Source organism: Theropithecus gelada, chromosome 10 (genome assembly GCF_003255815.1).
Source record: "Theropithecus gelada isolate Dixy chromosome 10, Tgel_1.0, whole genome shotgun sequence".
NCBI lineage: Eukaryota > Metazoa > Chordata > Mammalia > Primates > Cercopithecidae > Theropithecus > Theropithecus gelada.
In genome coordinates this window covers 1,105,065-1,131,362 of record NC_037678.1, presented here as the reverse complement: position 1 = coordinate 1,131,362, position 26,298 = coordinate 1,105,065, and the positions used below count along the sequence as shown (strand labels likewise).

At 57.4% G+C, this 26,298-nt stretch overlaps 1 protein-coding gene and 1 long non-coding RNA gene across 2 annotated transcripts; both read right to left on the bottom strand.

The window, feature by feature from the left end:
* Positions 1 to 35: 35 nt before the first annotated feature.
* LOC112633623 lies at positions 36 to 1,192 on the bottom strand. Its single transcript, XR_003121559.1, has 2 exons — positions 1,114 to 1,192; positions 36 to 1,026 (listed from the first exon to the last, which is right to left on the bottom strand). It is a non-coding gene; the product is annotated as an uncharacterized LOC112633623 (long non-coding RNA).
* Positions 1,193 to 4,506: 3,314 nt separating this feature from the next.
* C10H22orf34 (chromosome 10 C22orf34 homolog) lies at positions 4,507 to 7,307 on the bottom strand (the record flags this gene model as incomplete). The annotated part of the gene is given in 4 exon segments (XM_025399574.1): positions 4,507 to 4,953; positions 5,408 to 5,499; positions 5,502 to 5,596; positions 7,222 to 7,307. Coding segments are annotated over 4 exon segments (720 nt in total), but the record flags the coding sequence as incomplete, so codon positions are not given.
* Positions 7,308 to 26,298: the final 18,991 nt, after the last annotated feature.

Below are 26,298 nucleotides of genomic sequence, written 5' to 3'. Positions count from 1 at the left end.
GAGAAAATAAAAGAATATGCAATCCACACATGCAAATCTGGCTGAAATTTATTACTTATGATAATAAAAAAAGATTTTAATTAGGCATCAACCATGCTATTTTAAGAAAGGAAAGGGGCATGGGACGTGATTCCTGTGTTCCCTACATGACAATCTTAAAAAGATAGAACTTGAGGAAGGAAATACATCAAAAAAATTAACAGGAGTTGTCTCTGGAGAGCCAACTTATGGATAATTTATTTTAATTTTCTTCTTTATTTCATGGTATTTCAATATTTCCCTCTCTAATGAGCATTTTTTAGTTCTATAATAGAGACATGTTTTAAAATAAGAGATGACTCAGAACGGAAGTCTATCCATTAAAACATCCTATGCCTAGTTAAGATTGCTAACGTCACTACCTGCAATTTCTCAACAGAACTTTCAAAGGCAGAAGGAATAGCTCCACCTGGGGCCTCGTGGGCTCATCCGAGGTTGAATTCGCCTCTGCTCCTACAGTGAAGGCCTCTGACCCCACAGAGACTGAGGCGCTCCCAGTCTGAGGTCTGGCTCCAGCGGGAGGAGGAGCTCCGTGGAGGGACTCCACGCGGTTTCTCTGGGACGGAGACGCTGCACCTGGACATGAAGGGACAGTGAGGGGTGCAGGCCCCCTCTGGCACCTGCACTCCACAATCTGAACACAATCCAGGCTGATGGAGGTGGTTTAAGACAGGAAACCACAGCCCCAGGGCTGCACGATGCAGGTGAGAACAGGAGCCCCTTCCCCACAGGCTGCGTCCTGCAGAGTCCACGGAGCTCCTTCCTCTCCCCCTGCAGTGACCTGTCTGCAGACACCGTCTTCACCGACACGGACACGACGCGCACCCTGGGCTGCCTGGCTAGAGCTCTGCCCACGGCGTCAGCCCCTCCACTTCCGTCTGAAAGGTGCCGGCCGCGTGTGTCACGCGAGACCAGTCCCGCGCGTGGATCTGTACGAGGCAACTGCGCAAAGGGTCGTGAATCCCGCCGGCCAGGGAGGATCGTCTCCTGTGCAGAAGGAGGCGCGCTCAGAACACGGCAGAAGCTGGGAGCTCCCACCAGGCTGCGCCCAAGACACCTCCCGTCACGATTCACCAAACACCACGGCGTGGAAAGAAGAAAGTCCACGCCTCTGCGGAAAACACCGCGGCGCTGCCGGTCAATCCGAACCCGGGACATCATTGCTACCAGAGCGGAGGGGGAACACAGGCAAAATAAAGTGCATCTCCTAGAATTCCTGCAATCCAACAGCATTGCCCGATTCCATTTCCCAAATAGTCACCACTTTCTAAAAACGTCAGGGAGGAGGATGCTTCCTAACAACTCAGGGGTCTGTCCATAAACTTGGCGTCATGTGGTCCAAAGTCTCTGGAGCGTGGAAGGCGATCTTCTCTAATCCCAGGGCCATACTTTCTGGGACAGAAATGAGAGACCCCAGAAAGTCCCTGGATGCTCCCCAGGGGACTGAGGGGTGGTCCATGGCACCGTGTGTTTTGAGAGGGGGTCTCCCTAGAGGTGGGGAGTGGGGAGGCCGGGCACGGCACCCTCTGGGTTCAGAGCTCCTCACAGCCTGCGCCAGTGCAGAGCAGGATGGAAACAGTCCGGGGAGCAGAAGGTCCCAGCAGTGGAATTCCCCTCCAGGTGGACCAGGCCTGCCGGAGATCCAGGCACTGACAGGTGGGGACATTTCAGAATCTTTTCAGGAAAAGATAAAGAAACAAGAGCAACAGGAGGCCAGAAGCAAGGGCTTCTACTGCAGACAGTGGTGCCACTAGGCCTGGAGCTGAAGCTACCCAGGAAGCCCCAGGCTCGGGAGCCTCCAGGCACAGGCAGCGTCGGGTGGCGGGGAGCCCCTCAGACTGTCCCTGTCCCGGTGGTCTCCAGCCCCCGACTGCCCCTTGCCCAAGGGTCACCTTTTCTTCCCCCATTCCTCTGTGGACACGCCTGCTGGCATCATGGAGATCTTCTTGGTGCTCAGAACACGACAGAGCTTCACTCAGTTTGAATGCATGAAAATGTGACTTCTCACTGCCTCCCCGGCTGTGCTTGGGAGCTGAGAACATCTCCAGGAAGCCCACGGGCTTCTGAGTGGAGGAGGCAGGTTGCAGACCGCGTGAGGCCCTGCGACTGAAGGACCTGGAAAGAAGCTCACGGGGGGCCGTTGCTCATGTTGGGAGCTGTGGCCGGAGGGACACAAATGCTGCTTACCTGGGACTTCTCCCAAACAACAAGAGAAACACCTTGAAAACAAGTCAGGTTCAGGCCCCTGGTGCCACAGAAATGAGCCTTGGCAGAGCTCACACTGAACGCGGCTCAAACTCACGGCCCCCAACACCCGCTCCCTGTTCAGCAGAAATTGTCTCCTTGGTAGAAATCCTGTCAAGAATTTTCCCACTGTTCCCATTAATCCTAGAGGCAAGCTCCCCCCGCTTCCCAGGCATATTTTTATGTAAACAAAGTGGTTAATTAGACAATTTGCTAAGCTGTTTAAAATGCATTTTGCTTTAAAAGAACAAGTAATCACAATATAAAAATCACAGCATTTCTAATATGTCAACTAATTCCTCCATCATATTTTTAGAAAAAATGGATTCACATAATTTATTAATATGCCTCTTCTAATTTCATTCATCAATAAGTAATTGCATCTTAACTCCCATTTGATAGATGGGAAAGATTGCAGAGCTGGGAAAACAGGAATTGTTGCACCCTTTGGGGGAAAATCAGGAAGCAAAGAGCCAGGTCGGGGCTCAGGCCATCAGGGGGATTCCGGAAAAGCTGCCGTCTGTGCGTGTTCCCCGCGGCCAGTCACAGAGCTCTCCTCACGAGCGTGGTTCTAGTCTATGAACGTGATCCGTAATTTTGATCAACGATTCAAATTATAAATATTAATCAAAAAGGAGAAGGAAGGCGAACTCCAGGCATTTGTTTGAGGCAATAAGCATCTGGCCAAAGTTGTCATTAGCCGGGTCACTGACAGTCCCACAGCGGCCGGCCGACCACACAGGTCAGCCGCGGTGGACACCAGGTTCCCCAGACCCAGGGCTGCCAGGAGCGGAGGAGCTCATTTGCAGCCGAATCCTCAGGATTCAGCCCTCAGCTGAAACCAGCCACCTCCACCAAGGTCAGGCCCACCCCGAGATGCTGGAAGAATGTGCACGCTCGCTGGGGCACCCTCCTCTTCCTCTCCTGCACAAAGAGCAGTGCAGCCGAACCCTCAGCACAGCAGAGCCACAGACAGATGCTGTGCACGCCCAGACCTGCTGGGCCACAGCCAGGCCTGGGCGGGGAAGGACGGGGACCCAGGCCACAGGACGGGGAAGGTGGTGGAGGCCCTGCTCTGAGCCTTCTGAGCTGGAGGCCCCGGCTTGGAGGCCAGGCATGGCCCCACCTTTTGGGTAACACCTCCCTGCCCTAGGGACTGCCCCCAGCTTCTCCTGAACATGCCTGTCCCTGGAAGTATACCACATGGAATCTTCCAGAAGGCACCTGCTGAGAGAGGGAAGGGACGTCCATGGGTACTGCAGGGCTGAGAGCCATCAAGGGAGACAGGTGCAGCACATAAGCAATGCCAGTGATGCCGGAGCTGCCCGGACACCTGCTCAGGAGAGCGAGAACCCAGTTTGGCCCACGCCAGGGACCAAAGGCCCTGAGAAGTGGCCATGCTGGTGGCTGTGGTGTAAGGCAGGACACTGCCAGCTGACCTGCTCCCGGGGGCCCAGGAGACCCTGCACTGGCCACAGTGAAGAGTGGGCAGCAGCCTCCCTGAAGCTGGGGTGGCTGGGCAGTGTGGGCAGGGCTGGCAGCCAGGCGCCATCACAGAGCCGGGCCCCCCCTGGCGGAAGGGGGCCCTGACTGTCAGGAGGAAGGCAGGGCCGCTGTGGGGCTGAGCAGCAGACTGAGTGGTGTACAGGGGCCTGCCCCACAGAGGTGGGTATGAAGGCCAGTAGCACCCAAGCCCCGGGGGCAGGAGAGATGGGCAGCAGCTACACCCACCCCACTAAGGTGGCCGAGACGGAGGCTGGGGCCACAGGCAGCTGCCCAGCAACACCAGCATCCCATACCCAGCCTCCTCCCTGGGCCAGGTTCCAGATGCAGAATCCAGACAGGGGAGGGGAAGAAAGAACCGGAAACACACAGAGGGCTCGGGCAAGGGTCCCCCTGGCCCTCCCAAGGAGCACTGGGGAGGAAGGGTCTGTCCAAACGGTCAGGGCGGTGGGCTGGGGACAGAGCAGACGCCGGCGTCAGGGAACTGCAGCCTCGTGGCATCCCCGTGGAGCAGAGCGGGCAACGGGAAACGAATGGGGACCTTCCAGACAGAGCTCACGGAACTCCGAGGGGCCATTTCCCAGATCCCCAGTACGTCACTGTAATAGCCCAGTTGTCCTGATCTGTAGGGAAGATCACATTGAACTTTCCAGAATGTCCTTTTCCCACCCAGCTGCTGAGCGAGGGAGACAGTGAGAGAGACAGAAACCTAAAGAGACAGTGAGATAAAGACAGACACAGAGACAGTGACACAGAGAGACAGAGAATTGAATGCCTTGTCACGCCCCAGGTGGACGGCAGAGGCCGGCCCCCACACAAGTCGTGAGGGGTGCAGAGGGGCCTGGTTCTCCCCTAGTTGGTTCCCGAGTCTGGCCTCTGCAAATCCAACAGGCCCTGGATGGGCCAGCGGCTGCGGCTGACGGACCTGCCAGTAACCCAGGGGCCCTGCACCCCGAGACAGCTGCATAGCATGAGAGCTCTGGACTTGGGCGATCTCTGAGGAGCTGCCCCAGCCCCAGAGCCCCCACCGGGCAGGTGAGGCCTCTGCTGTGCCCCATCCTGGCCTTCTCCCCACGGCTGCCCCCCCAACCACTCCACGACAGACACACCTCCCACGTCTGTATTGGACCCAGGTGCTGTGGAGCTCAGGGACATCTGCGGTGACCCGGTCACGTGTCTCAAGCCAGATGGCTGAAGGCACACAGCCCACTGTTGCTGCAAACCATTTCCCTCCACCTCAAAGCTGCCCCCGGTCACTGGTGCCACTGGAGGAAGGTTCTAGGGGGTCCCAAGTTGGGTGAGAGACACAGGGTCACAGACACTGGCCTTGTGGGCACTTTGCCCCCTCTCCCCTTGTCCTGAGAGCAAGCTGGTCCCATGCCTAGGGACCGCAACGGAGAGCCAGGGCCCCCTACAGACGCAGCGCCCCTTCCGAGGACTCACGGCACCTCAAGCTTCCCAGGGCGTGGGGGTGCCAGTTTCCCGCCCGGCGAGTCCACCCTGCAGAAACACTCAGGTGCCATCCAGACCCTACTCAAGTCCGGGCCCCTCACTTCTGACTCTCCTTCCCATCCTCTGCTCCCCTGGTCTCTCCCCAGGGCCCTGCTCGGGGCTGCTGGCCTTTTGGGGGAGGCACAGTGATGCTTGGGGCTGCTGACCTTTGTAGGGAGGCACAGTGATGCTCGGGGCTGCTGGCCTTTGCGGGGAGGCACGGTGATGCTCGGGGCTGCTGGCCTTTGAGGGGAGGCACAGTGATGCTCGGGGCTGCTGGCCTTTGGGGGGAGGCACGGTGATGCTCGGGGCTGCTGACCTTCGTAGGGAGGCACGGTGTCTGGAGGATGGGCGTCTCCTCATTGGCCCTTCCATCCAGGCCCCTTGCCAAGCACAGGGGACGTGCAGAGAGCGTTTATGAACTGAGGGCAGAAGCGACAGCAGCCACAGGCTCCTGCGTCTCCCTTGTGCCCTGAAAGCACCTCGGTCAAGGGGTCAGGCTGGGTTCACAGCTCTCATTGGTGACCTGGGTTCAGCGGCCCCCCGGCTTTTTCTGGAAGACACAGCACAGAAAACTGATGAAGCTGGCCAGGCTCCCTCCAGAGCCCTCAGGGACGTGGGAGACCATCAAGACCAGAGGAACATAAATCTCACAGCCTTGGACACTGCCCGGCTATAAATACATTTTTCACCCTCCATTTATCACAGCTGCCTCTGATGACACCCACCTGGTGTGGGGCCGATTGTCGCAGCTCCGCCCCTCAGCACCTCCCTGCAGGACTGTCCCCAATCCATCTCTGATGGCATCTGCAGACAGGAGCACAAAACTGCTGCCAACCCCCAAACGGCCACCCTGACCCCGGGCTGATGGTGCCGTCCTGGGACAGTCTCTGCCTGGGCACCGGGTCTCACACTCCAGGAAACTTCTGCTGTGAGGTCTTTGGGCCCCCTGTCCCTGTTAGCCCACGTCCCATCCCTGCTGCCACCTCTGAGACCCTCTCCCTGTTAGCCCACGTCCCATCCTGCTCCCACCAGAGGAAGTGTCTTCTGGGGGACATTTCTGAGCCACCGACGCCACACATTTACTAGTAACCCAAGCCGTAAACCGTTTGTATCCATTTAAAGCGTTGAAAGGATAAAACCAACAACCTATCATTCTGTACCCAATTAAATTATCTTCCTAAAGTGGAGGAGAAATAATGGATAAATGGAGAAATAAGTGGATAAATGGAGAAGCGGATAATAGCAACCACATATTTGGCGATTATCGCTTATGGATAAGTAAAATGAATGACACCAAAGTTGTAAGAGATTGGAACACTCTGCCATGAAGCAATTGCACTGCCTGTGACGCGGCACCATGCTATTTAAAGTGAACCTGTATTCGCTGTACATGTGTATTGCAAACTCTACAACAACCAATAAAAAGTAGAAAGAAAACAAGAAGTGTAACTGATTTGCTAAGAGAGAGAGAAAGCGAAATCACACAAAATTCTCAATCAAAACCAGAGAAGGAAGAAAAAGGGTGGAAAACAAAAAAGAAACAGAGACTGAGGAACAGCAAACAGTAACCAACGTGGCCAACAGGAATCCAGCTATGTGGATGATCGCTTCAGAAGTCAGGGGTTGACATGCAACCATTGAAAGAGAGAGACTGGGCCGGGTGCGGTGGCTCACGCCTGTAACCCAGCACTTTGGGAAGCCGAGGCGGGAGGATCACAAGGTCAGGAGCTCGAGACCAGCCTGGCCAGTATGATGAAACCCTGTCTCTACTAAAAATACAAAAAAAAAAAATTAGCCGGGCATGGTGGTGTGTGCCTGTAGTTGCAGCTACTCGGGAGGCTGAGGCAGGAGAATCGCTTGAACCAGGGAGGCGGAGGTTGCAGTGAGCTGAGATCGCGCCACCGCACTCCAGCCTGGGCGACAGAAAGAGAATCCTCAGACCCATGCTCCATGCAGGGGGGATCCACCCGGCGGCCCACGGTCCGTGCAGGGGGCTCCATCCACAGGCTCTGCTCCAAAATGTACATTTTGGATGTAAACAGTTTCCTTTCCAGGTTTTTCCAGGCAGGTAGGAATTCAGGCAAACGTACAGGATCCCTGGGGGCCTGTTGGACCAGGGTCCCGCCTGCTGCTGGAATCTCAGAAAGAATGAGTCAGGGCTCTGGGCCCCCCAAAGTCAGGGCAGAGGTGCCCCCCAGGAGCTGGAGAGGAAAAGCTGAGGGTCAGAGAATGGGCAACAGGGCATGGGGTAGGGCAGCTGGAGACAAGAGGGACAGTCAGGTCAGCCCCGGGCATCGCCCAGGAACACGGGTCCTCCCTGACAGGGAACTCAGGGACAGGTGGCTCAGGGGGCCTTCCAGGTTCTCTCAATGGGGGATGAAGCCCTCATGCCAACAAGGCTCAAGGATCCCGGAGGAGGCAGAGGCAGAAGGAGGCTCAGCTTGAGCTGCCCAGGTCTCTGGGAGGCTCCTGTCCTGTTTCAGGCTCCTCGACCCAGCAATGTGGTCATGCTGCCCTTACAGGGAAGGGACAGGGAAATGGCACATGCAGCTGCTGGGGTACAAAAGCCCAGGCAGAGCCCAGGATGCAGAATGAATGGACAGGAGCAAGGCGTGGGGGGCCCTTGCGGTCGGCCCACCCGTGACTCCAAGCCCGCGGCTCCCTGCTGTGGGACCAGCTGGGACAAACGGAACACCGCCCACCCTGACACTCATGGAAAGGATTCGGGTCAGCCCACGGACCCCCAGTGGGCAGCGACCCGCACACCTGCCACCCGACAGAGAATCGGCCGCTTAAGTCTCCAGGATGGGAGGCAGCTGGGTCATAAATTGGCTTCTCACTTTTGGGGACCCTAAGTGTAGCATTTCCTTTAACTTGAGGCAAACCCTTTGTCCCAGAACATCTTTGTTCCTATTTCCCCGCCCCCCTGACTGCACCGGACACCCCCTGAAACCAGAGCATCCCCTCGAGCACTGCCAGGTGATGCTGAGTCCTCCTCAGTCCTCCAGCCCTTGCCCTCTGTGGGAACACCCACCGTCACCGCCTTCCAGGGCGGCCGCTGTCGTCTGTGCTCACAGCTCCCATGTTCATCCTCGCTCAGCAAATTGCAATCAGCTCCGACAATGGCCTAGTTAAGGGCACCCACCCAGCGACGCCCCTGCTATGCAGACAGGAAGCGTCGTCGCCAACTGGACAGATCGCTGCCAGAAACAACTGGGTGTGTTTGGGGGACGCCTCCTAATTGAGCTGACACACCCAGGAATCAGGGTGGTGGAGGCCGCCCCGCCTTCCAGGCCTCCTAATTAGGACTGAATGCTCCGTTTTCTCTGCACGCAGGCGGGGGTCATGGGTCAAGCACTGAGACTTACTCTGTAATTCGAGTTAATGAAGGATTCCCAGGGGCAGCTCTGTGGATGCATCCAGGAGGCACGCGGCCTCTGGCGGAGCCTGACAGCTGTGGGTGGACAGCAGCGAGCATGCCTTTAATTGCTGCCAAATTTTAGTCCTAGGTCTTAATGACAGCAGCCTTGGCTCCAGAGTGTGAGGCTCTCTGGGAGAGTCAGGGGCTCCATGTGGGGGGCTCCGCTGTGTGAGTGGGAGGAGCACAGAGCAAGATGGTGGGCAGTGGCTGGGGGTCCCAGAGCTGCACCCAGACCCAGCAATGCCTCCTGGGCTGGACCAGAGGCTGCTGTGTGTGGTCCCTGTTCACTGAGCCTGCAGGAGGCAGAGAATGGGGAGAGCCCATGCTCCTCTCAGACCCCGTCACAGAACAAACAGCACTGCGCTGGAGCAGGGAGACTGGGGTGCAGGGCTGGGCTGGAGCAGGGAGGCTGGGGTACAGGATTGGGCTGGAGCAGAGAGGCTGGGGTGCAGGGCTGGTCTGGAGCAAGGAGGCTGGGGTGCAGGGCTGGCCAGCCTCAGAACATGTATGGGCCTCAGCCCTGGCAGGTGGAGGCGTGGGCTCCCTGCTGGGCCACTCAGATGGATCTGCTGTTTTCTCATGAGCTCATTCCTTCTGGGCTGTGAGGCCCACGGGCAGGGCTTTAATCCCCTATGTGCTGTTTCCAGAGCCTTCTCCCTGGTGCGGCTCCAGGCAGCCTCTCCAACCCCTTAGATTCTGCTGGACACACATATGGCCCTTGAGCCACAGAGGGTGGTGATGCCTGCGGCCCCTGTCCGCCCACAGCGCAGGTGCTGGCCAGGCCTCATCGCTGCTTCAGTCCCCAGAGGAGACCTCGAGCCGCAGACCAGTCCCTGTCCCTTCAGAGTGGGGTTAGTTCTGCAATTCCCCTGCCTACAACCCCAGTCCACAGAAACATCCACCACAAGCCTTGGTAATCACGCCTGGTGCCCGATGGAGACCAGCGGCTCTGAGCTCCCGGGAAAGTGGGGGGGGCCTGGGCCCTGTTCCCAGGAAGCCCAGCACAGCTCCATGCCCCACAGCCTGGAGGGGTAGGAGGGGAGTCTGCGTCAGGATGGCTGCACCCTTGGCCCTTGGGGAGGAGCCCCCCACTACCACACCTGGCAAGACTAGAAAGAGGCCTGGGTTCAGGGAACCAAGCTCTGCGCAGACTCAGCAGGAGGATTTGGAATCGGAGCTGGGGCGTGGGGACGCTGGACAGATACCAGGGGAATCTACGTACCCAGGAGAAGGGCCCAGAATGAGCAGGTGCCGGGACAGTCAAGAGCAGCCCTGGGAGGCGAGGTCACAGAGGGGGGTGACAATGCAGGCCCTGAGCACTCCGCTCTTCCCTGGATGGGGTCTGGGTTCCATGAAGATGCCTATCCCAGGCCTCTGCAGCAGCGGCACGGGCAGAGCTGCCTCCCTCCAGTGAGGAGCGGGCAGGTGCCACGTGGGCCCTGGGCACCCTCCACAGGGGCTCCAGCTCCCACAAGGGGCTGCCCCATGGGCTCTGAGGAGCTACAGGCTCCTTCCCAGAGAGAAGCCCAGGAGTCAGCAGCTAATCCTCCCTCTTCCTCTGGAGCCCCCAGGGAAGGCAGGAGCGAGTGTGCCCCTCCACAACCCCATGCTCTATAGAGACCCCTGTGGGGAAGGAATCCGGCCTCATCTGCAGCTCCACCCCAGCCCCAGGGTAGATCTGAGCTGGGACCAGCCCCTCTGAGGGGTTCACCCTGAGCACCCTCCTTGGCAAGGCAAGTGTTTGGGACGCATCCTTCTGGGGAAACAGCGCTCTGCTCCTTTCTCTGTTTCTCTAAAGATTTGAACTGAGGCCGGTTGCTCTGCCTGTGGGTATGACGCTTCAGACAGCACCTGGCTCTGAGGACAGAGGCCCTGGGCCCAACCCACATGGACCCATCTTCTCTTGAAGATCTGGGCTAACTGGGAAGCAAAAATAATTACTCTTGTGCCAAAATGTCCTTGTAATTAGCAGTTCTGGGACATAAATGAATTGAAATACATGATTTTTCAGGGTCCAGCCGGCTTCAGGACTGAACTCCAGTGTGTGTGTTTCAGGGCATGCAGGGTGCAGGTGTTTTGGGGCACATGCGTGTGTTTCAGGGCACGCAGGATGCAGGTGTTTTGGGGCACATGCGTGTTTCAGGGCACGTGGGGTGCAGATGTTTGGGGGCACATGCGTGTTTCAGGGCGTGTGGGGTGCAGGTATTCTGGGGCACGCACATGTGTGTTTCAGGGCATGTGGGGTACAGGTATTTTGGGGCATACGTGTGTTTCAGGGCATGTGGGATGCAGGTGTTTGGGGGCACACGTGTGTGTTTCAGGGCACACGGGGTGCAGGTGTTTCGGGGCACACGCGTGTTTTAGGGCACGCGGGGTGCAGGCATTTCGGGGCACACACGTGTGTTTCAGGGCACACGGGGTGCAGATCTCTTCACTGGGTGCAAAGCTCCCAGCTCCCTCCGCGAGCCACCAGGGTAGGGCTCCCAGATGGGAGCAGCCCCTCCTTGGGCCAGGCAGGGTGTGGACCCTGCCCTGAATGCACTCAGCTTGCAGCCGATTCTGCCCCTTCCTCCATTCACGGCACCGGCAGGCGCGGCAGGCCGTGGGGAGGGCGTGCGTCTCGGTCTGGGTCCTCCCGCTCTGTGTCCAGTCTGGGCAGTGTCTCAAGACCACCCTGCGCGAGGCCTGCGCTGCGGCGCCCCCGTCCCTCTGCGGCGCCCCCGTCCCTCTGCGGCGCCCCAGTCCCTCTGCTCCGCGCAAGGCCGGGGATCCGGCTCTCCCGGAGCGAGCGCGTCCTGCAGGGACCCGCGGCCAAGCAGCAGCCGGGGCCGGGGCCCGAGGCGCCGATGACGGCTCCTGTTCGGAAGACACTGGCTCCCTGGTTTATGTATTTACTTAATTTTAAGTTAGGCTCCCCAGATCCCTAAGTCAACAGTGGATTCTGTAAATCGTGGCGTAAGAGGAAAATCGGAGCCTGCCGAGCGCAGGAAGCGCCGTCGCCGTGAAAGGCGGTGACTCAGCGCCACCTGCCGGGACGCGGCGGCCAAGCGAGCGGGTGTCGGGGAGGCCTGAGGCCGCGGGTCCTCGGGAGGAAACAGCTGTTTGCAGGAACAAAGGAGGAAACCAGGGCCGTGGCAGTTTGGAGAATTCTTCCACGAAATACATGAAATTAGCTGGAATCATTTCAAGGAAAAAATCTTCCTCCAAATAGGGGCTCCTGCGTGTAGCAGAAGTGGGTTTCATTGCCATTGAGCAGGGCCTGGAGGCTGTGGGTTCCCAGAGGGAACTAGTCCAGGGCACACAAGAGCTCCTGGGCAGAGGCGTCCTCCAGGGTCTAGAGGCCCCGCTGGAGCTGCCGAGCTGCGTCACACCTGCTGGGTTGGAAGCCTCCACTCAGCCGGAGAAACACAATCCCTGGCTCTGGTGTTTGTAGCAGTAAAATCCCCATCCCTGCGAAGCCCCTGGGCCCAGGCTGGGCCTTGCAAGAGGCCTCCCTTTGCTGGAGGAAGCCCCGGGCCCTCGGGGACCCTGCAGGAGGCAGACGCTGGAGACAGGGTCCGGCCCACAGGTAGCTGCGTCCCTCCCCAGTCCTGGCATCTCTGCCTCCTCTGCTCTTTCTGATACCCCCACCCGCTCCCACTGCCCAGCGGTGGAAACAGGTGGAGACGGCGCTTGGCCCTCAGAATCAGTGAAAGGGTCTGGACCCTGGGAATGCACCGAGGACTGCCCAGGATCTCAGAAAAGGACGACAGCCGGGTCCCTTCCTTCCTTCGTTCGTTTTTCAAGTTGTTGTTGCTGTTGTTTTGAGACGGAGTCTGGCTCTGTCGCCCAGGCTGGCTCCGTCTCCCAGTTTCAAGTGATTCTCCTGTCTCAGCCTCCCGAGTAGCTGGGACTACAAGCACCCGCTACCACGCCCAGCTAATTTTTGTATTTTTAGTAGAGTCAGGGTTTCACCGTGTTAGCCAGTCTGGTCTCAAACTCCTGACCTCAAGTGACCTGCCCGCCTTGGCCTCCCAAAGTGCTGGGATTATAGGCATGAGCCACTGCACCCGGCTGTATTTTTTCAAATGTTGATGGCAGCTCAGTTGCCCCCCATTTCAATAAATGCCCCCCGAATCCTGTGTGAAGTCACATCAGGGTGTGGATAACACGGCTTCATAAAGAGCGCCCTGTGGGGTCTCAAAGGATGCGTCAGACGCTGGTCACTGGATATGATGGAAAAACATGGCGTTTCCCATTCATGCTTCATCCACCCTCCACCCAACGCTCCACTCCCCATTCACCCCGCTATGCAACTCTCTCTCGATCCACTCCCCATCCACCCGCCACCCAACCCTCCACTCCCCTTTCACCCCGCTATGCAACTCTCTCTTGATCCACTCCCCATCCACCCTCCCACCCACCCCCATCTGCCCCCATCCATCTCTCTCCATCCACTCCCCATCCACCCACTGCCACCCACCCCCATTCACCCTCCATCCCTCTTCATCCACCCCTCCACCCACTCCCATCCATCTCTCTCTCCATTCATCTTCTCTCTCCATCCACCCCTCCACCCACCCCCCACCCACCCCCACCCAAACCCCATCCATTTCTCTCTCCACCCACCCACCATGAATCCCCCATCCATCCACCATCCACCCCTCCACCCACACCCATCCATCCCCCATCCATTTCTGTCTCTCCATCCATCTCTTCCTGGCCATCCATCTCTCTCTCCATCCATGTCTCTCTCCATCCATCTCTCCATCCGTCTCTCTCTCCAACCATCTCTCTCTCCATCCCTCTCTCTCCACCTATCTCTCTCTCCATCCATCTCTCCATCCATCTCTCTCCCCATCCATTTCTATCCATCTCTCTATCTCCATCCATCTCTCTCCATCTCTCCATTCATCTCTCTCTCTTTCTCCATCTCTCTCTCCCTATCCATTTTTCTCTCCCCATTCATCTCTCTCCATCCATCTCTCTTCATCCATCTCTCTCCAACCATGTTTCTCTCCATCCCTCTCTCTCCATTTCTCTCTCACCATCCATTTCTCTCTTTATCCATCTCTCTCTATCCATACCTCTTTCCACCAATCTCTCTCTCCCCATCGATCTCTCTCCATCCCTCTCTCTCCATCCATCTCTCTCTCCATCCATATCTCTTTCCACCCATCTCTCTCTCCCCATCCATCTCTCTCCATCCCTCTCTCTCCATCCATCTCTCTCCCCATCCATTTCTCTCTATCCATCTCTCTATTTCCATCCATCTCTCTCCATCTCTCCATTCATCTCTCTCTTTCTCCATCCATCTCTCTCCCTATCCATTTCTCTCTCCCCATTCATCTCTCTCCATCCATCTCTCTCCAACCATGTTTCTCTCCATCCATCTCTCTCTCCATCCATTTCTCTCTCACCATCCATTTCTCTCTTTATCCATCTCTCTCTCCATATCTCTTTCCACCCATCTCTCTCTCCCCATCCATCTCTCTCCATCCCTCTCTCTCCATCCATCTCTCTCTCCATCCATCTCTCCATCCATCTCTCTCTACATCCCTCTCTCTCCATTTCTCTCACCATTCATCTCTCTCCCCATCCATCTCTCTCCATTTCTCTCACCATTCATCTCTCTCCCCATCCATCTCTCTCCTCATCCCTCTCCATCCATCTCTCTCTCTCCATCCCTCTCTCCCCATCCATTTCTCTCTCTCCACCCATCTCTCTCTGTCCATCTCTCTCCCCATCCATCTCTCCATCCATCTCTCTCCACATCCCTCTCTCTGTTTCTCTCCCCATCCATCTCTCTCCCCATCCATCTCTCTCCATCCATCTCTCTCTCCGTCCATCTCTCTATCTCTCCATCCCTCTCCCCATCCATCTCTCTCTCCATCCATCTCTCTCTCCCCATCCATTTTTCTCTCTCCATCCATTTCTCTCCATCAACCTCTCTCCATCTCTCTTTCCATCTCTTTCCCCATCCTTCTCCCTCTCCATCCATCTCTCTCTCCATTCATTCATCTCTCTCCATCCATCTCTCCATCTCTCTCCATCCGTCTCTCTCCATCAATCTCTCTCTCCATCTCTCTCTCCCCATCCACTTCTCTCTCCATCCATCTCTCTCCCCACCCATCTCTCTCTCCATCCCATCTCTCTCTCCATCCCATCTCTCTCTCCATCCATCTCTCTCTCCATCCCTCTCCATCCATTTCTCTCTCCATCCATCTCTCACCATCCCTCTCCCCATCCCTCTCCATCCATCCCTCTCCATCCCTCTCTCTCTCCATTCATCTCTCTCCATCCATCTCTCTCCATCCATCTATCTCTCCATCCATCTCTCTCCATCTCTCTCCATCTGTCTCTCTCCATCTCTCTCTCCCCATCCATTTCTCTCTCTATCCATCTCTCTCCATCAATCTCTCTCTCCATCTCTCTCTCCCCATCCATCTCTCTCCCTATCCATCTCTCTCTCCATCCCTCTCTTTCCATCCATCTCTCTCCATCCCTCTCCATCTCTCTTCATCCATTTCTCTCTCCATCCATCTCTCTCAATTCATCTCTCTCTCCATCCATCTCTCTCCATCTCTCTCCATCCCTCTCTCTCTCCATCCCTCTCTCTATCCATCCATTTCTCTCTCACCATCCATTTCTCTCTTTATCCATCTCTCTCTCCCCATCTATCTCTTTCTCCATCCTTCTCTCTCCATCCATCCTCTCTCTCCATCCGTTTCTCCATCCTTCTCTCTCTCCATCCATCTCTCTCTCTCTATCCATCTCTGTCTCCCCTTCTGTCTCTCTCCAGCCATCCTCTCCCACCCTCCCTTCACCTTGTGCCCGTGGATGCACAGGAACCGCAGTGATCAGCACTCACTGTGGGAAGCACCTGGGCAAAGCATGAGTTTAGAATAACAAGTGACACTCAGGTTGTTTCCTATTTATGGTCTCACTGGGCTGTGGTTGGAAGCTCAGGGCCCAGAATCGGACAGATCCAAGTTCAAGTCCTTGTTGGACTCTTATAGGGGAGTCCTTGGGCAGAGAATCTCTCTGAGCCCCATGCCCTCATCTCTGCATGGGGACAGTGGTGAGACCCCCTTCTGAGTGTCGTGGAGAGGATTCCAGGAGGGAGTTGGGCTGACTGGAGGGTGGCATCTCTGATGGGCCCTGCTTACAGCCGTCTCCTGTGCTAGCATCTCCCTGGCATCCTGGTCTGGCTTCCTCTGTGAACGAGACTGGATGAGGAGAGGATGGCCCATCCCACCAGCTTCTCAACACTCTGCCTGGATAGGGCCCACTGGGTGATATTCTACCCTTCACACCCCAAATTTCCCCAAAAGGTGGAGGACAGAATCAAGAAGAGCAAGAAGAGCAAAAGGAATGTCATCTCTGGGGACTTCCAGGTGCATGCTCACTACCTCCTGGGAAGTGGACCTTCCTACGTCCCCAGTTAGAGGCAGGGACCAAGAGCCATTTGCATCTACAGCCGGGTCTCACTGTGCCTGTGTGGGCACCAAGCAGGGTGAGGGGTGGGGGGGGGTCTAACCCTGACCCACCCCAAACACATCCTCTTAAGGCAACAGTAAGATTTCTGGTGGCCTGAATTGTCTGGCTTTGTGGGGGTGGCTCAGGGATGGGGAGACAGAGAGGGGTCGGGAGAAATGCCACCACTGGCCCCACCATCTCCCTCTCTGGACAGGCTTCACTCCCGGGAGAGCCTTGCTTGGAGAACTGGCTCTATGCCCCCCCACACCCTTGACCAAGAGCCCCTGGAGGCAGAGCCTTCAATGACAAAGCCACATCCAGAGTCTCAGGCAGCCCAGACCTTGGCTTTGGGGGAAGGTGCACGTCGCAGCCACAGTGTCCTAGCAGGTGTTTCTCCTGCTGCGTTGAAGGATTTGTGGGAGGACTCCAGGAACAAGTCCCCTGTGAGATGGGCACAGGGCTCAGCTGTGCTCTGCACTGGGCTCTGATTAGAGCCCTCCCGGGCGCCTTCCACAGCAGGTGTGCACGCCCATGAAGACACCTTGGTTTTCAGGGGAGCCGCTCTGGGGTCCCAGAACTATGACCGCTCTGCACCCCATATCCTCCCACAGCCAGATATGCCCAAGGATCTTGGATGACGGCATTTGCATCCCTTCCCCAGCTGGACGTTCTGCGACAAGGTGCCACCATGGAAGGGCCCAATTGTTCCCTCTGTGATTGTCTTTCTCAAAATCTCCCTTATTTGACACCATATACAACAATTAACTCAAAATACATATCAACAGAAGCGCTAAAATTTTAAAACTCCTAGAAAACCTAGGAGAAAAGCTTCATGACGTTAGATATGTCAATGATTTCCTGGATATAACACCAAAGGCCAAGAAACAAAAGAAAAAATAAGTAAGTTAAGCTTCATCAAAAATAAAAACATTTCTGCATCAAAGGACATTATCAACAGAGTTAAAGGTAACCTAAAAAAATCAGAGAAATTGTTCACAAATCATATCTCTGAGATGGTTTAACATTCTCAATATGTAAAGAAGTCCATAAAAAAACCCCAATTCAAAAGGGGCAAGGCAATTTGTTAGAACTCAATATTTCTGTCCCCTAAAAATGATGGCTAGAAGGCTAAGCCCCATAATACAGGATCTCATTTACACAAAGGACTTAAAGTAACCAGATCCATAGGGACAGAAGGCAACAGAGTGGATGCTCCAACAGTGCAGGTGATAGGGGGACTCACCCCAAGTCCAGGTGACTGGGGAGGACTCACCCAGGGTGCAGGTGACTGGGGAGGACTCACCCCAAGTCCAGGTGACTGGGGAGGACTCACCCCAGGTGCAGGTGACTGAGGAGGACTCACCCAGGGTGCAGGTGACGGGGGAGGACTCACCCCAAGTCCAGGTGACTGGGGAGGACTCACCCAGGGTGCAGGTGAGTGGGGAGGACTCACCCCGGGTGCGGGTGACTGGGGAGGATTCACCCCAAGTCCAGGTGACTGGGGAGGACTCACCCAGGTGCAGGTGACTGGAGGGCACTCACCCCAGTCCAGGTGACTGGGGAGGACTCACCCCGGGCGCAGGTGACTGAGGAGGACCCACCCCAGGTGTAGGTGACTGAGGACTCACACCAGGCACAGGTGACTGAAGAGACATTCACCCCAGGTGCCCTGTGCTTTTCTCACAGGCAGCGTTACTCTAGGTCCAAGGTCATCAGAGTGACCTGACCTTGTGCCCACTGTCCCTGGAAGGATGCATCCATGCCCAGAGTGCTCTCTGCCCCTATAAGCCATGAGTGTGTGTACAGCCTCTCAATACTTGGGAGCCTCCCTCAGGGTTTGGCAGCCGGGCTCTGTAGGGGACAATCCCCCAGAAGGCGGAGCTTCCAGAGGTGGCCTGGGACCCTCCAGAGCCACTGCAGCCCAGGCCAGGGAAACCTCCGGGATGCCCCTCACATTTCTCAGTCACCGTGAGACTCTAGACAGCACCGCATCCCCTGCAGGATGTGGGGTCCGGGTGCCGGCACTACCTTCTGTCCTCAGGAGGCCACACTGTGTGATGGGCTCTGTCCTCTCTTCCTCCCCTTGAGCCCCCGGCTCTGCTGAGACTCCCCAACCCTGAACCTCAGAGGGGAGTGGTCCCGCCACCCAAGGGACCCTGACACCCCCATCCGGGGCCCTCCCCGGAGATAGGGCACTGCGTGGTGGAGGGGCTGAGGCTGTGCTGCTCCCACTCTCCTTGAAACAGGGAAAACCAACACTCAGGTTTAAGACAAGAGGCCCCTGGTTTTGGGGAGAAAATTCTCTTTCATTTTTCCAGATAGCTCCATTTATTACCTACTGATAATTTATCTGAATTTCTAGTAGCTCAAAACTTTTTCATTTTCCTGTTTATTAAGAAACTCAATTCCCAACCACAGCAGCTCAAAGCTAATAGGCTGAGAGCATATTTTCTCTATAATTCACCACCAGGCCCAAGGGAGTGGGAGGTGCCCACCCAGGGAGGGCCAGCAGCCCTTCACTCTCCTCCTCACTGGGGACGGGGGTTGGGGGGACATCTGGGGACTCCCCTCCCCCAGCTCCTCCACCTCCAAGTGAGCTGCCAACCCAGAGCCGTCCAAGGACCTGGGCCACTCCAACCTGCCCCCAAGGCTCCCAGTAAGGTCTGTGCAAGCTCCTGGCAGCGTCTGCAGGGTTCATGGATGTGTCTCCACCCATCGGCCCTGAGTCTTTTCCATGAGCTGAGCTGCTCACACCTCTAATCCTCATCAGTGCTCTGCCAGCCGGGCACCGTCACCACCATCCCCACCTTACAGCTAATGCCAGTGGAGCCCAGAGAGGTTTGGCGTCTTGCCCAAGGCCACACAGCTCTGCCAGCCGGGCACTGTCACCACCACCCCCACCTTACAGCTCATGCCAGTGGATCCCAGAGAGGTTTGGCTTCTTGCCCAAGGCCACACAGCTTTTTGGCAAACATTGTGGCTCCGGGGCCACTCTCTGGGTGTGCAGCCAAGAGGCCGGCTCAGATGGGGTGACCGAGGGATGGCAGCCTCTGCCGAGAACCAACCCAAGGATCTGGCTCAGGGCGCGGGTGTCAGAACAGCGCCCGGGGCCACCACGGAGACCCAGGAGGAGCCAACGGGGCTCTGTCGACCACCAGGAGTCGTGACAGGGGCTGAAGAACAGTCATCGAGAGCAAAGGTGACCTGGGTGGCACCAGTGTCTGGCATGGGCAACATAGAGGGTGTAGCTTCCTGGGTGGCTGGGGACACCAAAATTCTACCCAGGGACGGAGAGAGAATCCCGCCCGGGGACAGAGAGAGAATCCCACTCAGAGACACAAAATGCCCCCGGCGACAGAGAGAATCCTGCCTGGGAACACAGAATCCCACTCGTGGACAGAGAATCCCACTCGTGGACAGAGAATCCCGCCCGGGGACAGAGAGAGAATCTCACCCAGGAACGCACTGACTTCGAGCCACCCAGGGCTCAGCCCAGGCTCGCAAAGAACACGAGGCATCAGGGGTTTAATAAATGGAAAATAAAACTCTAAGCTCCAGCACCCCCTGGGTAAAGTTTTCCTTGGAATTAATTTCTAAGATAAATTGTTTTGAAATTGTTTGGTCCATCTCTTCTAAGCCCCCAATGTTTTTCTGATTAGACATTTTCATCTAAACAGGCCTGACGTCTGAATGGCACCTCAATCCCGACAGTATTGACATCTGCCAGCTCAGAGGTTTATGGGGAAAGTATGGATTCCTGGCCGGTGGCTTTACCCAAATTGAGCTGCATTCTCGGTGAAATGAGATGCGGGCACAGCTGCCGGCTCACCTCTATGGCTTCTGTCCGCCGCGGGGCTGGGGTGCTGCAGGGGTGAGGGGTGCAGGGTGGGTCTGGACCTTCTGGAGGGAGCCTGGGGAGGGGAGGGTCCAGGACGAGGGAAGGGGAGGTCCCGTAGCCTGGTGGGGGTGCAGGGGAATGGAGTTAGGGTCCACACGCACCTGCCCAGAAGCGTCAGGCAGGCCGTAGAGGTCCTGTCCACAGGCAGCGGGCGAGGCACCAGGAGCCCCACCACCTCTGCTTCTCCACTAGGACCATTTTCTTTAAGGTTTTCTTTAAGGGGGCACATTTCTTTGGTAGGAGAAAAACCAACCAGCAAAAAAGGTAATGAGTGTGAACAAAAGATGGATCCAGGGCATCCCAGTCATGCAGATGGATGGAGGGCGAGGAGACCCCCCACCCAGGGTGGGCCACCCTGGGGAGGGGGCTCCCTGCAGAGCCTCAGCCTCCTCCTCTGCACCCCAGGGGGTGAGGAGCCGCCCACCATGCAAGGTCCCATGAAGCCCAGGTCACAAAAAAAATGCAAGGTCACAAAGAAGCCCAGGAATGTGGGGAGTGCCTCACCAACGACACAGGACCCTGCAAAGGCTATGGGTGAGGGAGGCCCCCAGCCTCCCATGGGGTCCGGAACAGCCGAGCCCCACGAGGCCTCCTTCCTCGGGAAAGCGTGGGTCAGACAATCTGGACGGTGCTTTTTCCTACTTGGAATCAGACTCACATGCATGACCTAACGGCCCTGATAAGGTCCTCAGGCAAAAATTAAGGGGGCTGGGGCTTGTGTGTCCAGGGCGGGGTGCGCTCTCCGGAACCAGCCCAGGTCCCTGCCATAGGAGCTCCCCGGCCTGAGCAGCACCCTCGACCTACTGCTGAGTGCACCCTGGTGCCAGCTGTGATACAAACCAAGCCTGTGACAATCACAGGCACCTCTGACGCACCCAGAAGCTTCCAGAATCCTGCCCTCGGTGACCGCTCTCTCGCCCCACTTGCCCCTTGATGTTGACAAAGATGCAGGTCCACGTAGCTCTGTCTGGATGTCCCTGTGTGAAGCTGGCCCTAGGCTCACCCGCCTCCCACTCCTGCCTCACCTGAGGCCCAGCCACGTCCATCCAGCTGCCCGCCAGGGGCCTAGGCTCAGGGAATTCCTCAGAACTGGACACCCTGGTATCTCAGTCAGCCCAGGACCCAGGACGACCACCCTTGACTTTTCCAAAGCTGCCGTTCAGAAGGCCTCTGGCAAGCAGAGGATCGGTCATTAAAACCCCCTGGACACAAACCAGACAAAGCCACAAACCAATGCCTTGCTCGTAGGACACAGGGGAATTCTACAGAGACAGCTGGACCACCCATTTCTTTCCAACCTGAGACAGGATCGGGGAGCGGTAGTGCAGACACAGTCCCGTTCGCACAGCATCAGCCTGGACACCTGCACCCTCAGAACCAGAGCACCCTCCTCCGGGAGGGCCACCGAGGGGGCCCCACGGCCACCACTGCTGGCACAGGAGCACACAGCACAGGAGCTAACCCACCCCACGACACCCTAGGAGTGTAGCCCAGGGACACGGCGACCAGCCCACCCACCCAGCCTCCTCCCGGGGATACACAGCCTGGCTTCCCTTCCCTGAGCACCCACCCTGCTCCGGGTGAGGCCAGGCCTGGAGGCCTTCACATCGCAGGCCCTCGGAGATGTTTCCTGGCTCTGACCATGCCGAGGACAGAACGCTGGAGGCCGGACCACACTCGGAGGGGAGAAGCGAGGCAGCTCCGGGGCCTGGGAGGAACGCGCTCTGTGTGGCCGCAGGACAGGGAGCAAGCGCTGCCCTAACACCTCCCGCTGCACGTCCGACAGGGAATGAAGCACTTTAGTGCTCAAGGTTCTAGGGGGTTAAATTACAGCACACTATTGACTTCACGACTTTTTCTTTATACGTTATAACCAATAGTAAGACAATGTTCAATGTTGTGATGCAGTGTTTTGGAGATGACTTTGCACGGCCCCACTTGCCCAGCCGTCGTCACGTTTAACACCAGGAAGCAGAGCGTGGACGGGTTCCACGACGGCGCCTCCCACCTGGATTCTTTGTTAAGGTCCCACAGGCGTGTCCCCAGTGGAGCCTCAAAGTCACCCTGGGAGGGATCTTCAATGTCCCCAATTTACAGATGAAGAAACGGAGGCCCACGGGAGTCAGCAGCAAGCTCCAGGTCACACAAGAAATTCAAAGGCCCATTTGCCCATGAAGCCACACGGCTCCAGAGTCCAGGCTCTGAGACCCACCCGCTGCCCACTGGGCAGCTGCGCCGGGCACCCTGTCTGGGCACGTGGATTTTCCAGCCACGGACTTTCCCCACTGACAGCTCTCACCGTTTCCTGGGTTTATCTTCCGTGAGGGCCACACCTTGTGGCTGGGCCCTCAGCTCCCTGCATGATCAACCCAGACTCATCCAAAACCACCCAACAGGACAGGTCCCCACGCCTCCGAGACCTCCCTGGGTGTCCCCGCAACACAGGCCACCGAACAGCCAGAGAAGCTGCTTGCGGATTCAGTGTTTAGACTCTGGATAGAATTCTCGGTTCTTCCAGATGTGATTCAGCCTGCTGCATTATTTAGCTAACTTTCTGCGTCAAAACCATAACTTCTTAGAAATTTTTCAAGGTACTCAAAACTGATTTCACAGTCAATCTGGGGAGTCATCGCAAGAATCAGTCGGAAAGGAGGCTCCGTGAGGAGGGAAACTGAGGCTCAGCAGCCTGTGACGAGTCCTGAAGCGCACCCACGACACATTCTAGGATCACAGGGCCTGCTCCAAGCCGGCGGAGTGGTTCTCTTTGCTCTGCTGATAATTGAAAGCTCAGAAACATCAAAAGTTAATTAAAATAAGAATATGTTATTCTGAAATAATGCATTCTATTTCAAAACGTCCAGGGAGTGTAGCAGAGCCCGACCATGTGAGCATGCTCCACCTCGTTCCCCTCGGTGTCTCCCGAGCACGGCTCTTCGGGCAGACAGGGCCCCCAGCAGTCCCACAGTTGTCATTCTCTGAGCGTGGAGAACCCCCGTTTCTATCAGCCCGTAATCCCATCCATTGATTTGAATTGTTCAATGACAGGCCTGAAAAGGCGGATCAAGTGTCCTTTGGTCCCGGCAAAGAATGAATCATTTAGCACCAGCCCAGGCCACGGGCTGGAGAAAGCCCGCTTCGTCTGCAGTCTGGCCTTGCCTGGAACGCCGGTGGCCGCCAGCGCCCCTGACCGGGCAGTCGCACCACGGTGATTCAAATCAGCTCTCGGTAGATCTCAGAATGAGCAATCGATTCCTTCTACGGGGTTTCAAGACAAAGAGGAGAGCTGATTAAATCAAGTTAAGTCTCTGCCGTAAAGCCAAGCTGCCATGGGGACGGGTCCGGAGAGGGGCGGGGCCACCATGGGGACAGGTCGGGAGAGGGGCGGGGCCGCCATGGGGACAGGTCCGGAGAGGGGCGGGGCCGCCATGGGGGCAGGTAGGGAGGGGGGCGGGGCCGCCATGGGGACAGGTCGGGAGAGGGGCGGGGCCGCCATGGGGACGGGTCCGGAGAGGGGCGGGGCCGCCATGGGGACAGGTCGACCTGGTCCGCTGGCCCCAGCCTAGCTCCCGGGAGGCCGAGCTCTGGGCCCCGCTGCAGCACCCCTCTCCTCAGATCTTGCAGAGATGCCTGGTGTCCTGTAACAAGGACCAGAGCTGACACATATGAGCCTGGCCGTGGCTGAGACACCATGGAAGAGGCACAGGCAGCCCCCATGGCACCGAGGCCCCCAGAGGGTACGGGTCTTGGGAGGGGGTTCCCTCAGGCCTGCGTGTCACCACTGGGCTGCCACCCTGTCCAGTCACACCCTCTAGAACACAGCATGGAGACTGCCACCGAGCCAACACAGGAGCCCTGTGGCCACAGCACGGAGGTCAAGGGCCTGCTGTGCCAACCCCTCCAGAGCCCACACCTCCCCACTGCTGAGCGCACTGGAGCCGCTCACCAGCGGATGCTGCAGGCCAGGCCAGGACACTTGGGTCACCGCAGGCCAGGCCAGGACACTCAGGTCACATGTGTGTTTAAGAAGAGAGTTGCTCCCACAGCCACAGGCTCCAGGCTGCCAGGGTCGAGTGGCAGTGTCGGGAGCCTGGCAGAGGATGTGGGCCAGCCAAGGCCTCCAGTTCTGCCAACTCTGGCCAGCAGGTGAGGAGCCCCTGCCATGCAGAGCTGGGAGAGCGAAGGCACCCACCATCGACTTGGCAGGACCCGGAGCAGTCCCAGCACACACAAGGCACCAGAGCAGCATCACAAGCTCCTCCAGTCCCGTCCCACATGAGGACATCTCAAGGTTGGCTGACAGCCAAGGCCAGGCTGCAAGCTGCAGGAGGAGCCAAAGGCACCCAGACCCACCCCCAGCCTCCACAAGCCAGCACCTCCCTGCCCAGCCCGTATCTTGGTCAGAGGAAGATGCATCTTGGATTGGTCAATCAATCGGCATTGGCGGTTGCACCTGACCATGGGCCTGCAAGGCGCCTGCCCACAGAAGCCCCCATCCACCCTGCTGATCCAGGACAGACCCCACACCCTCCTGTTTCTCGGTCCTGTGCTCGGGAGTAGGACAGTGCAGACATGTGTGGGAGCTGCAGCTGGGGCCTGCCCACAGACACCCCAGGGACAAGGGCACCATCGTCGTGTCTGCTCTAGTGTGCACAGGAAATCCCACCTGAAATGCAAACAACCCCCTTTCAGAAGAGAGTTCGTCCGCCCTGCAGACGACCGTCCAGACTCCTCCATTGTGGCCAGAGGCTCCAGTAGGGACCTCCTGGGGCCCCCAGAGGGGCCTGGCCCCACGGTTGGCAAGCAGAAAAGACGCACCCCTCCCTGTCCCTGTGTGATGCTCCTAAACACAGGAATGGCTGGGCGACAGTCAAAGCCGATGGAGCCTTTCTCCTCTCCTCTCCTCCTCTGCTGAGTGAGACTGGAAGACCTTATTACCCTAATTTTGAAAACGTATTTTGCTCCGTGTCTGATCCATCCACACAGGGTCCCCAGGCACTCCTGCAACTACGCTACAGCGAGAAGCCCCGTCACAGGCCCAGGAATCCAATCAGGTAAAATAATCAGCGTAGATGTTGCAGGGAGGACGCGCTCTTCCCTCCTGGGCTCACCCTGACCCAGGCAATGGCGCACACCTGGAATGTGAGCCTCAAATCCAGTTTCTTGAAATGATCTCTTGCGCTGGGGGAAGGAAGGCGATCAGACCGGACAGTGCCATCTGAGCCGTGAGGATGGTGGCATTTAAACACATACATGAGGATGGTGGCGTTTTAAACACATACATAAGGATGGTCACATTTTAAGCTCATACTTGCTCAAGGCCAGCACCTTGCTTTCAGTCCATTGGTGTGATTGTGTTACCTGGCAGGGGTCCACCTGCCACCTGGAAACCTCCCCTAGGTGAGTAGGATCCAGCTTCCCTGGGCCCAGCTGAGACTCAGCCCAGGCGCATAGACTCAAGGGCCCCAGGAGGGGTTGGGCCCCCCCACTGCTGTCTGTGGGTCCAGGGGGGCTCCAGGGCCAGCCATCAGCCCCGACCACAGGACAGCTGACGACACAGGTCTGAGGTCCGGTCTCGAGAGTCGCCCAGCACCTTCCCCCCAGATAGGCCCCTGGACAGCACAGGTGACCCTGTGGGGGGGGGTCACCTGCACGAGAGGAAGGGACAGGAGGGAAGGGCCCAAGGAGTAAACAGGACCCCGTTTTTAGGGGAGGTTGATGGTTTCAGTAGATCTGCCCAGTGGTGTGAACACCTGGGTGTGGAGTTCTGAGACTCGCTGCCCTCAGGCCTCCTGTAGGGCCAGCCCAGCTGGATCTCAGGGCCCCTTGTCTGGTGTCTGGAACCTGAGCTCCCAGGGAAGCCAGGGCTGTGCATCTAGTGGCTCCGAGTTACCTCCCAGTGCTCACAGTACATGAGGATGTGCCGCCTGCCCCCGGCCGAGCATGAGTGACTGACGCTGGGCATTTACAGAAAGTGCTGGCAGATGGCCGTCCCCCGAGCCCGGGCTCCACGTTTACACCCTGATCCCCCAAGCCCAGGCCCCACGTTTACACTGTGATCCCGAGCCCGGGCCCCACGTTTACGCCGTGTCAGGGCTGAACCGAGGGGTCCCCTCTGCCACCTCCTACATTACCCCCAGCACAGGCTCCTCTTTCTGTCTCCATCAGTCCCCATGCACCCATGACCAGCGACTCCCAGGTCCCAGGACATCAGGAGAGGAAACTGAGGCACAGAGAGCTTGAG